The sequence below is a fragment of the Musa acuminata genome, chromosome BXJ2-5 (assembly GCF_036884655.1).
Source record: "Musa acuminata AAA Group cultivar baxijiao chromosome BXJ2-5, Cavendish_Baxijiao_AAA, whole genome shotgun sequence".
In the NCBI taxonomy this organism is placed as follows: Eukaryota; Viridiplantae; Streptophyta; class Magnoliopsida; order Zingiberales; family Musaceae; genus Musa; species Musa acuminata.
This window is the reverse complement of record NC_088342.1, coordinates 11,592,357-11,604,670: the sequence shown is the minus strand read 5'-3', so window position 1 is coordinate 11,604,670 and position 12,314 is coordinate 11,592,357. Positions and strand designations below refer to the sequence as shown.

The following is a 12,314-nucleotide window of genomic DNA, read 5'->3' as shown; positions in this document are numbered from 1 at the left end:
CATGAAAATTTTGTTTTTAACTTCATTCATTCAAGTAATATATACTTATAAGATTTTTTTTAATCATATACTTAAATCATGTATTTAAATCATACACTTAAATTTTTTATTGATTTATAATTAAAAATTAGAAGATGTAAGAAATATAAAAGTATTATTTTATATTTATTTATATCATGGTCTTTTATTAGTATATATCACATACATTTTTTTCTGTCCTTTATTTATTTAATTTTTTGAAGCATGTAGCGTCAGCTGTGAATCACACTCTGTTTTGTACAACTAAATCAAATATCCATCTATTTCTAAACTCCAAATTACTCCATCTCCCTGCACATGCACCCACATGCAGTCTCCCTCCCCTCAATTGTTCGGTGATCTGCTCTCTCTCTCTCATGCTATCCGAGGGTGCATTCATCGATCGTCCAGCCGTAATGATCACGCCATCGCGTTTGGTGGGAGCCAGTGGGAACATGGATTCGTTACTCTCTGATGCGAAATGTGATCTATGCCTGCGCCATATAACTCAACAACCTCCCCATCCATTTTGCGAGTTCCGGTTTCAGTGGAAACGTCCCTCGCTATGGCTTTTGCGTATTGTTCTGCCTCATTATTACTCCATCATAGATGAAAATATAATACTTTTCTTTTGCTCTCTATTTTAATTATATGCGCATATATATACCTCTATGTTGACGATTCTGATGTTTATACATTATAATTATAAAATAACTTTTGACCTTTGATCTGTATATTTATATTTAAATTAATAACAATGAGTAATAGTTAAATTTGAGTCAGATTTGAGTTATTCTTTTGGTTAATCAACCCAATCGATCTATTAATTTAGACTGATTTATAAGATGAATCAATACAATTCTTCAGTTCTAATATTTTATAATAGACTTACGATGTTTTGAAAAATGTCATATGATTATTTAAAAATATTATAATAACATAAAAGTTTTCATATTTGATTGTCATTATTTTTAAACTAGCGATGATATTTATTTGAAATTTCATACGAGTTAAATTTGATTAAGTTTTGAGTATATTTATTTTAATTATAATATATCTTTTTAGTATCTTAATGAATGTACCTAAAGCACCAACGAGATACTGCTTTAGTTGTCCTATCAGGGGACATTATGACAAATGGAGCTCTTTGGAAAATATGTAAAAGATTTTTTTACATAACTCGCCCTAAAAATATATCAAAAAATTGACTCATGTGATGATTTATATCTTAATATCCAATTTATCACCAGCAAAAAAAAAACAGCAATTTACATAATTACCAATTCAGTTGATGGGTGGCCACAGTAAATTATACATTTTTAAAGATATTTTTATTATACATAAAAGAAATAAATAATATTCTGCTCATGAATTTAGTCTTCCCATCATGCCATAAATACGTGCTAGAAGTAACCAAAAAACAAAAAAGGGAAAGGGGTGCCGGGGGTGGGGGTTGTGCAGGTCACCAGATGTACCGCACGGCAACGCCACATGACGTGCCACTACGGACTGGGTTTCCAAGCATGGGCTACGTTTTGCGTTCCATCCTATCAACCTTTCATGTAGGCCCCACGTGAAATTGGGGACCATGAGACGATGGGGAAGTGTTGGGCAAGATATGTCGGGGACGTGTATCCCGACTCCTCCCGCCACTGTTATCTATCGCTCCCGGGTCCGACTCCAAATATCTCCACTTCGTCCCCCCCTCTCACCGCGCCGCCGTCAATTCGGCGCTGGATCGAAGCGGGATGTATCTGCATCCCTCCTCCACACAAAGTTCGTGCCTTTGCCTTCTCTCTCCTTTGGCGATCTGCGATTCGTCTTCCGGGTAGAGTTCTCCGCACAAAGTTTCGATTTTGGTGTCATTCGGAGCAGTTCCAGGAGCTGTCTTCTTGGTTTCTGATTCTGGTTTGAGCATCTCTAATCGGTTAATTCCTCCTTCATAGTTTTGGTTTTGGCACCATTTTTGGGCGGTTCTGTGATGCACGGCATCGATCTTTGTCTCTTTCGCTGTTCCTTAAAAGACCTTTGGGAATTTAGGTGCAAGGAAACATTTGAAGCCGTTTTGCTGCTGATCCCATATTATTTGATGCCTTCTACTTTCTTTCCGTACACGATTTGAGTGTTTACGATCAAGAAAGCGTTCTATATGCCTAACCTTTCTTCTTAATGATATGGCTTGTAAATTTAGGAATGCATTTTGCATCTCATGTTTTGTGTTAGGCTTTTGAGTGCAACGAACTAATACGATGCATTTGTTTGACGTCTATCCACTGGTCTTAGAGGGCCTTTTTTGTTGGTTTCTGCTGGACCTGACGGTCCTGCGCCTATTCTCATATCCAATTTATTTGCGAGTTTTTCGAGTTCAAAAGAACTTGAAGGCATTTCATTTCTCTGTCTTAGATTGTTCGGTGCCTCAAGTGGTTGGAAGAGGAGGCAATCGCATTATTAGAAGAAAAGCTCTAAAAGGTTTACTTGGGACTCTGAGGAGTTGTAGTGTTGCAAAAATATAATGCTGAATGATGAAGGTGGCGGGCTGGGGCACAAAGCGCACCAGGAGTGCTCTGAACCCTGTTCGAATTCGGGCCCTAATCATACTTTAAGGGATGTTTTCCCCTCTCAAAGTGGAGGGCCGCAGAAGGGAGGAGGGCCAGGTGCAATTTCACAGGTAAGGCACATGGGTGGGGCTGTTGATTTTCCAACGATTAGCATAGTGATATCCCACCCGGAGGACATTTCAAAGCCTGACATGAGCACCTCAAATACTGGAGCTTCAGAGGGATATGAGGGCATCAGTGCAGTGGCAGCAGCTGCTTCTTCCAAGAAGGTCTTCTTGCCCACTGAGAGTGACAAGGATCAATGCAGGTAAATTGCAACAAGAAGTCATTAGTTTGAGGGACTGACGAGAATCAGGTTTGTTGTGGTTGGTCCGCAAGTGAATTATTCAAAAGCATGAAAAACAACTTATGTCTCTTACTTTCTTCTTTTCCAATCTAATGATTTTTCCTGTAGTTAGAAGGTCCCAGTCTCATTTAACTATCAAAACTAATCAAATTCACTTTTGAAGATGCTTTTTTTCCTTTTTTTAATGAAAGAATTGTGAAACAAATGCAAAAAAATTAATTAACTTCTGTAATTTGAAAAAGCAAATGATTATAGCCGCAAATATCAGTGATCAAATGGTATAAACTAAACAATGATGGTATATGTGATAGTATATATTTAAAATTTAGAATGTAATCATTTGAGCATCAGAAATGTTAAATTTGTTTGACCAAACATAGATCCTCATATGCATGGTGATTCTAGTTGACATCAATACATGAAGTACATTTCAGATAGTTCTGACTAGCATGCAATCCTGGACCTTTTGTACTTTCATATGGCCATCTGTGACACTTGAAGAGTTCTAATCTTAAACTGAGATTCCTGTATTCCCCAATTTATGTCACCTACTTAAAACATTCTGCAAGTAAGTACTTTGCTGAGTTGTTTCTCTGACATGCTCATTAACCAAGTAGTGATTTTTATCGCTATTATATCTTTTATATATTCTTCCAAGTTTTTTGAACTTTTGTTCACTCTCTTTTGTGGCCTCATTATTCCCTAGTTTTTCTACCTCTCAGTGCAATGCACTGGTCCAATGGTTGAATAAATTAAATTGATACATCAGATTTACTCAGAATGACTTCAGATATCATTAAATGTTTATCATGATTGAAACAGTTACTTATGTCACTATGCCTCTCCTCTCACATAAACTGTTTGTTTAGATGCTTCAGATTCTTTGTAAGAATTCTTGTGCCCGTATTTTGTGATGCTTTTACTTGAGCAGAGTTTGTCACCAACAAACAGAAGAACCGTTTATTGATCTTGGTTGCCGATGTCGAGGTGAGCTTGCAAAAGTGCACCGCTCTTGCATAGAAATCTGGTTTCGTACTAAAGGTTCAAATAAATGCGAGATTTGCCAGTACGTCTTCCACATGATGTAATTTTTTTTGGTCTCCTAGTTCTGGATGAAATTACTGTCTGAATCAAATCCTTCTCTGCAGGCAGGTGGCTTCAAATGTGCCATTTCCAGAGCTCCAACCAAGTGTAAGTTTATCTATATAAACATTACCATCAACTGTTATAATTGTCATCATATAAAAATGACATCAAACGAACACCATATAAAAGTTAAAAATTCCAGATGTGGAATGACTTATAATTACCCAACAAAAACAAGAAAGGTAATTGTATCTCGTTTCGAACACAACACATTTGAAATAACGAAATAAGTTTTATAAAAATATCCACATAGTTATAACTGAAATTGTCAAATCTCATTAGTATGACAATTTCAGCTATAACCACAGTGGATTTATTATAAAATTTACTCATATTATCTCAAATGCTTTATGCGTTTGAAATGGGATGCAATTACCTTTCATGTAATTATAAATTATTCAGCAACTAAAATTTGTCTTTTATAAGATGTATGTTTGATGTTACTCTTATAAGACGGTGTGTTCTGTACTTAAATTTATAAAAATGGTAAACGCTTCTAGTCACTCGAGACTTTGTTCTAGGAAGTTTCCAACTCATGTCCCAACTTAATAAAAAATTGATTTATTGTATCAATTAATAAACAATCTCTTCCTGGAACAGACAAATTACTGGGTTTGGAGGGTCAATTCAGCTCATGGCAGGGGGCAACAAGAACAAGAAAGGGTATGCATGCCATTTTGTTTTAAGTTGAGCTACAATGGCCTAATTTTACAACCATACTATACTGCTGCAATCCTGAATGATAAATGCATGATTCTACGATTCTTTATTCAAGACAATCACCACTTGTTATCATTCTGCTAGTTACTCTGTCTGTCATTATCTTGCTTGATTTATGTTTATGTTCTTTATGCCAACAGGGATGCTGGAACCCACTTTGGGTTGCATTTGCCCTTCTAATTGGAGGACTCTTTTTGGATGTGCTAATATCAGTTTCTCTTGGTATTTCTTCACTGCCTGTGAACATCATAACTGGTACAATTGTTATCCTTTCTTTATGTCAACAATTTTTGTAGTTAATTATTGGAAAGCTACCTGTTTAGTTCTGCATATCATGTTACAGAACATAAACATCAGATTACAATGTGATCAATGTCATATTAAACATCATGAACTGCCTTTTGGAAAAACCCCAGACGGATACACAACTGTGGTAATTGTTGTTCGAACTAGATAAAGTTTACCTTGCTTTTACTGTATATTTCTTTCCCTTTCTGTCTTGAGCAGAACGTTCATGATTACATTTGTGAAAATACCACGATGCCCTGTGCATCAACGCTTCATGAAACAATAAGAGTAGGAAAACTTTAAGGTAGGTGGAATTAGTATGAAACTTTCCCTGGTGGGAGCAATATAAGCACAACTGTGGTTCCATATGCATCTGAGCTTTATTAATGTACTAGGAAATAATTCTACAGTAGTTATAAATTATAAACAAATTAATTCAGATGACAGCTGATAAATTTCTTTCTTAATGTTCATTTTCTATACCTTTGGACACCATGTATAAATACATGGGTATAGATGGACACAGACATGTGCATTTAACTTTATATGCATGTCTATTACTTCTTGCTCAGCACTACTAGAGGCACATATATCTAACTAAACTCAGTTGATTTACTCTCTCTCATTCTCTGAAAAATAAAATACAGTTGATTGGTACAAATATTGTAGGTGTTCTTATCGTGCTGGGTTTGGCTGCTGCTCTTCGGCTTTCTATGGAGTGCTGCCAGGAGATTGGTGCAGCAAGACATATCCCACCAGATGTGACTATGAATCCTGGGTACCATCCTACAGCGTAGCTATTGTTGTATATAACACAAAGAAAGTGTATAGTTGTTGCCGCTTTTATTTATGTGTTTCTGAAATATTTTACTTCACAAGTGATTGGGTATATGTCAATTGTTTGCTTAATATCGTCTACACATTTCACTTTCCATTTGTTATTTAATGAAGGTTGTGTATTATTACTTATGATCCGCTCTTGTTCTATATGATTTTACTAATTTTTGAGCTGGCATGATTATGAAGACATGCAAACTTTTTGTGCAAGGGAAGCCCTGTTTTCCTTTTTTTTTTTTTTTTAGTTGTTTATTTGCATCACTGTTAATGTTCTTCATTATCTGAAGAAGAAATGTATCAATATTTTCGAAGGCTTCTGCCAATGCAGTGATCATACATGCTTTTAACCTCAAACGACCTCTACCGCCTGTCTACTGTATCTCCAATTTGAGAGAGAGAGAGTGCCTTCCCGCCTTCTGACCGTTGGTTTCCCCTGAAAGCTCGCAGTCGACGGAGGAAGATTTGTCCATTAGAAATGGTCCAAGCACAGCCAACCATCCCTCCCCCAAACATAGACAATGGATACGACATATTCTTTCACCTCTCTGACCCTAATCGTTCTCCCGTCCGTTTATATACCCCGCCGGAGATCTCTGCTGCCCTGTCGTTCCCCTTTCGGATTCTCCTGCGCCGAGCTCAATGGGTATTTGTTCAAGCAAACCCAGCGAGCTAAATGTCGCCAGCCCCCACGCTCCTCCCGCCGAGAGCCCCACCATTCCCGACCCTGCTCCTCTTGAGGTACGACTTCTCCTCGACGCCTTCTCCTTCCTCAAGATCTTCATGGTTCCAGAATTTGCAGGCCAAGACCGAGAGTTCCGAAGACGGCAAGGAACCGCCACTGGTAGACCTCTCTGAGCCGACTGGTGAAAGCCCGACTGCTGCTGTTGTCGAGGAGCTTGATCCAGGGATCAGCGAGCTGAAACTAGTCGAGGAAACAGAGGCCGCCGACACAGATGGCAAGGAGAAACCTGTTGCAGCGGAGGAGCACCCGCCGCAGTGAGTTTGAACGCATGGGGAACAAAAGCTGATATCTCTGTCGTCGCATTGCTTCCATTGAACCAAACGAGAATGAGATCTTCTTGCATTGCCGTCAATCTTCGTCTCTGTGTTGCTCTCGTCTGACCTTATCAGACACGTAGAATAATTGACTGTGATGACAATTTCTGCATTCTAAGAGTTCGACGATAAGCTTCATAGTTTAACCCAAGGAATCACCAGAAGAATCGTTAGCGTAAATGCGTGATCACAAACATATGAACATGGATTCATGTACCACCACATTCTTCCCACCACTATCTATGTACGGAGCCCACATAAATTACTCACGACGAACATAATGTTTAGTGCAACCCTTGTATGGCCATCCAACCTTCACATGTATATTAGATTGGAAAAGACCTCGTTATTTCCGCAAACTTCTCGGTGCTCTCCACAGCAGACATGTTCTGCTTCTCCTCTATGTCAAAGCTACCTAACTGATTCACACCACAACATGGTCTAGTTTGTGCCATGAAAACAATATCTGGACAGCTAATTCCAGTGCTTAAACTTGGTGCCATGGAGGTTGGTTGACACTATACATTGCACGTTGGTGGAAGGAATTTCCAAGAAGCAAACACAAGAAGAGTGAAACCGTGCATGATTCCTGTTCCAGCATCCTGAGTATAATACTGTTCTCTCTACCAAGTCAACCTTCTCCCATGCATTATGGAACCTCCATATGGGCACTACAAGTTGTGCTCAATTAGCACCTTAGATTTCTATATATGCACACAAGTCTCTCTACTGTCAATCTCATCTCACCATCGCCGGGAGAAGAGAGGATACAATGGTGATGTCTCCTTGGTCGTGTTACCGAAGCATGGGGCTTCTTTGCATTGTCCTCCTCTCCCTCTCCATTCCTTTCGCCATTGGCGACCTCCAAGTCGGGTTTTACAACTCTTCCTGCCCGCAAGCAGAGTCCGAGGTGCTTTCCGTCGTCTCTAAGCACTTCGCCACCGATCACTCCGTCACCGCCGCCTTCCTTCGCATGTACTTTCATGACTGCTTCGTTAGGGTAATAAGCCATCTCCTCCTCACGACAATTGTCTTTGCACTACATCGTGATGTGACAACGTAAGGTGCATGGCTTTGTTTCTGCTGTAGGGTTGCGACGCATCGATCCTCATAGCTCCAACCAAGAAGAAGAAGAGGGAGAGGTCGGCGGGGCCAAACCTCACTGTTCGCGGGTTCGAGATCATCGACGAGGTGAAAGCAAATCTGGAGGCTCAATGCCCGTCCACTGTCTCCTGCGCTGACATTATAGCGCTTGCAACCAGAGACGCCGTAGCACTAGCCGGCGGTCCCAACTACGACATTCCCACTGGGAGACGAGATGGCCTCGTCTCCAACCCCAAAGACGTCCGCTTGCCAGGGCCATCCTTGACGGTCTCTGGGGCTTTTCAGTTCTTCTCGGCGAAGGGATTCACCCTGGAAGAAATGGTCATCCTCCTGGGCAGCCACACCGTCGGCGTGGCCCACTGCGTCTTCTTCCGCGACCGGCTCGGAAATTTCCAGGGCACCGGCGCGCCCGACCCTTCCATGGACCCGAGCTTGAAAGCCAAGCTTACTCGAATCTGCGGGCCAAGACCGAAGCCGTTGAAGAAGGATCCTACTGCGTTCTTGGACCAGAACACGTCTTTCGTAGTCGACAACCAGTACTACAAGCAGTTACTGGTGAACAAAGGGGTGATGCAGATCGACCAGGAGCTGGCTTCGGATAGTTCGACGGCGAGCGTTGTCTCTGGCCTGGCGTCAGATGAAGCGGGCTTTCTACAGAAGTTTGCAGATGCTTTGGTGAAGCTGGGGAATGTGGAGGTCCTGATGGGGACTGGTGGGAACATCAGGAAGAAATGCACTGCTTTCACTTAGAATCCAACATCCACTACTCTTTCCTTTGTAATATTTTCAGTGGAAGATAAACACATGATCTTCTTCTTGTGCTCCTCTCTCTCTCTCTCTCTCTCTCTCTCGTGGCATTCTTGACCATCAAAGCCATGGCCACTGGGGTTTAATTGGTCAAAAACTTACGGCAGAGTCCAGACTGTTATCTGATGGAAGTTTACGGAGGGGATATATTTTATGGTTTTCCATCTGACATCACGTGGCATTCTTGATGCACATGCACATAGCTGCATGTCATGGAAGTAAGCGAAACGTATTAGCGTGTCATGAGAGTAACAAGTTAAGACTTGCAACATTTTTTCCATTCATATCATGGCGCCCCGCAAGGCATATCTCAGATCCAGCCGTCCATCGACCGAGTTTGACCTAGAAAACACAAAGTCAGCAGAAAAATGTACTATTGAGAACAAAAATAAAAATATAAGAGAATTCTGAAAATTTTGCATGACCTATTGAGAAAAAGATTAGGATTTTTTTTTAATTTTTTTTAGGTCCAATCGAAAAAAAAAGAGTAAAAATATCAGAAAACACAAAGGAAGGGCTCTTGAGAATAGGCATACATAAAAAAAGAAAATATAAGTGAGTTATTTTTCTTCGATAAAAAAATTAATGGTAGCCTTTTTCTTCATGTGCGTTATTTTTTTTATTGTTCAGATTTGGGGATGTTAGATTGAAAAATTAAAATATCCTATGCACATATTTTACTGAAAATATGTTTATTTTAGTTTTATATGTTGCTATTGACTATTTTTATCTTTGTCATTCTTTTTTTGCTATGTATCACGCAGGAGAGGTATAGGTATGATGTGGCCACGTTTATGTTGTGTGGATTGCTCGTAAAAAATAGGTAAAGAAGGTTGGAAAGGGTACATTTAATTCAATTCAATTCATTAATTAAATCAGCTCGGAAAACTCAATTCATTACTTAGCCTTTTTTTTATTGTGAGGGTATTAATTAGTATATGCATCACTTATTACGACTATCGTATAATCATCAAAATGAATAATAACCGATGATTCAAACTTAAACAAAAGGAGTTTTCTTTATGCATGCATGGATATTAAAATCGGAGAGACTTTGTTGAGTACCTCATCACACATTGGGACAAAATATTTTGGCGATGATAAGGATGAATCAAATCAGATTACGCTCCTCGTTTATAGAATAGTGAAACACGATGTAATTCTTTGATGTTATATTAGTTTCTTTTATCATTATCATTTCATCTAAGAGGTTAACTAATAATATTACTGTCATTAAATGGAATTACAAGATTTTACTTTCACCATATCAAATAAATGCATATACTATAAATACACATTTATAAACATTTCTATTTTATGGACGAGATGCAGCAAACATTACATATATTTCTCAACTTGACAGGATGAAACTATGCCATTTTCTTACAATCCATTTTGAATTAAATCATTAAATTTCATGCCCAACCGTGAATGATTAGCATGATTGACAGCCATGTTAAATAGCCTTACTCACGTAGCAGTAGACACGTCAGCATCAATTGATCCGGTCCATTCTCTGCCCTTCTTCGCTGACCTTCGATCGGGTTGGGTCATCGTCGAATGGTGCATCCGAAGTGGACCTAAATCCGATTTAGATCCTTGTTCACTGATGGCAGAAATGTCTTAGGATCGAAGGACACTTTAGTAAACTAAACCCAAAAACTCACCATTTTGCTTCGTTCTCTCCCAAAAACGGCCAGCTCACGACCATTTTGTCCCGTTCGTCGCTCTCCCTATTCGACCCGACATTGCAATTGCTAGTTGTTCAGTTTATAATTCATGAAATCTAATTTTAATTAAAAATAATAATAATTATCATTTATAAATTTATAAACATAAAAATTTATACAATCATAAAATCAACTATTTATCGTAAGTTTGTATTATCAAAAAATTAAACTTAACATTCTATAATCTAGAGATCTTTTAAACGTTTACAAGATATATCAATTCAGATTTATCGATAATATTTTATTATATATAAAATATATTTAACAATAATATATCAATCCATAAAAACTTGCCCAAAATCTAAATAGTTTTACATTACCTCAGCCCAATTTTAATATTTTAGTAAGTAACAAGTTAATCTGAAAATTTTATATAATAAGAGGGTGAGCAACTCAACAAGTAACTAATATATCCACGATGAGAAATGCTAGATCATATGGTCTTAATATTAAGGTACAAGGTAGGGCTATAAGAATTTATAGATATTATTTCATTATAATTATACTTTGTTTATAATATTAAAGTAAAAAGCAATTAGGAACATATTAATAACGTAAAAAATTTAGGCACATATCAATAGCGTATGAAATCTTTAGAAGCATATCAATGACATATGAAATATTTAGGCATATATCAATGATGTAAAAAATATTTATGAGCATATAAATGACGTATGAAATATTTAGATGTATATCAATAGTGTAAAAAATATTTAAGTATATATCAAGAGAACAAATAAAAAACGTAAGCTCAAGTATCATATATGTTGTTGCATTCATTACATTCTTATCCAAAGAGCACATAGGAACACATAAGTGATACTTTGGATAAGAGATCAAATATATAAAGGGTGAAGTAAGATCATAACATAATATGATCTATTCAATTCTGCATGCCCATTAACATAAGTCTCCCATGTTTGAAAGCTCCATCTAGTCATAAGGGGCCAACAAGAACATCACGAGCTCTAAACATAACTCTCTTTTTTATTTCTAACAAAAGTTTATATTATCTCATAGATATCATAGTATAAAAGTACATTATGAGCAAGAAATTTAGCATGTATAAGAAGTATATGAAACAATAAAAATAAAATTTTGTTAGAAATTATTATTTCTATTTTGTTGAATCTATATGATTAATTGAATTAGATGTTTGGGTAGATATTTTTATTTTAAATCTTTTAAATAAGGTATGAAAAGAAAGATCTATGAGTTTAGTTTTCAGTTTTGTATAATTAAAATTTCTAACAAAAAGTTACAAGTAGTTTAGTATAAAAATGTTAGAAATTATCATTTATATTTTATAAAATCTATAGGGTTAATAAAAATAAATATTTGGGTATATATTTGTACTCTAAATCTTTTAAATAAGGTACTTAAAGAAAGATATATGAGTTTAGTTTTTAAAAAATCAAGGTTTTTTCAATTCAATATTTAGTTAAAAAAGTTATAGATCAAATAAGACAAATAGGTCATAAATATCAAAAATTTTATATTCATAACTTTTTATCTAAACAAGATTGATATCATGTATGAAACCCCTCAAATTACTCATAATTAAGATAAAAATAGAGATTAAAATTACTATAAGAAGAGGTTAGAATACTTCCTTTAAAGGATTTGAACCCAACAAAGAGGGATTGCTCCAAAAATCCTAAACCAAATCACTTCCTATTCTTTTTTCTTCTTCTCGCTTCTCCC

The 12,314-nt window shown here is 37.2% G+C and overlaps 2 protein-coding genes across 2 annotated transcripts; both read left to right on the top strand.

Moving 5' to 3' along the window:
* Positions 1-1,656: 1,656 nt before the first annotated feature.
* LOC135612507 (uncharacterized) lies at positions 1,657-6,045 on the top strand. Its single transcript, XM_065108885.1, has 7 exons — positions 1,657-1,846; positions 2,422-2,883; positions 3,854-3,988; positions 4,071-4,113; positions 4,669-4,731; positions 4,929-5,043; positions 5,746-6,045. The coding sequence occupies exons 2-7, from the start codon at positions 2,531-2,533 to the stop codon at positions 5,871-5,873; spliced, it is 837 nt and encodes a 278-aa protein (XP_064964957.1). The 5' UTR covers positions 1,657-1,846; positions 2,422-2,530; the 3' UTR covers positions 5,874-6,045.
* A 1,652-nt stretch (positions 6,046-7,697) lies between these two features.
* LOC135611709 (peroxidase 44-like) lies at positions 7,698-9,023 on the top strand. Its single transcript, XM_065107359.1, has 2 exons — positions 7,698-7,969; positions 8,059-9,023. Exons 1-2 carry the CDS (start codon positions 7,742-7,744, stop codon positions 8,821-8,823), a joined length of 993 nt encoding a protein of 330 aa, XP_064963431.1. The 5' UTR covers positions 7,698-7,741; the 3' UTR covers positions 8,824-9,023.
* Positions 9,024-12,314: the final 3,291 nt, after the last annotated feature.

Bases quoted from the DNA above. Each gene is read 5' to 3' on its own strand.
- LOC135611709 (XM_065107359.1), top strand. From the start codon at position 7,742: ATGGTGATGTCTCCTTGGTCGTGTTACCGAAGCATGGGGCTTCTTTGC. The intron at 7,970-8,058 runs GTAATAAGCCAT...TTTCTGCTGTAG, and splicing joins TTCATGACTGCTTCGTTAGG to GGTTGCGACGCATCGATCCT.
- LOC135612507 (XM_065108885.1), top strand. From the start codon at position 2,531: ATGCTGAATGATGAAGGTGGCGGGCTGGGGCACAAAGCGCACCAGGAG. The intron at 3,989-4,070 runs GTACGTCTTCCA...CCTTCTCTGCAG, and splicing joins AATAAATGCGAGATTTGCCA to GCAGGTGGCTTCAAATGTGC. The intron at 4,114-4,668 runs GTAAGTTTATCT...TTCCTGGAACAG, and splicing joins TTCCAGAGCTCCAACCAAGT to ACAAATTACTGGGTTTGGAG.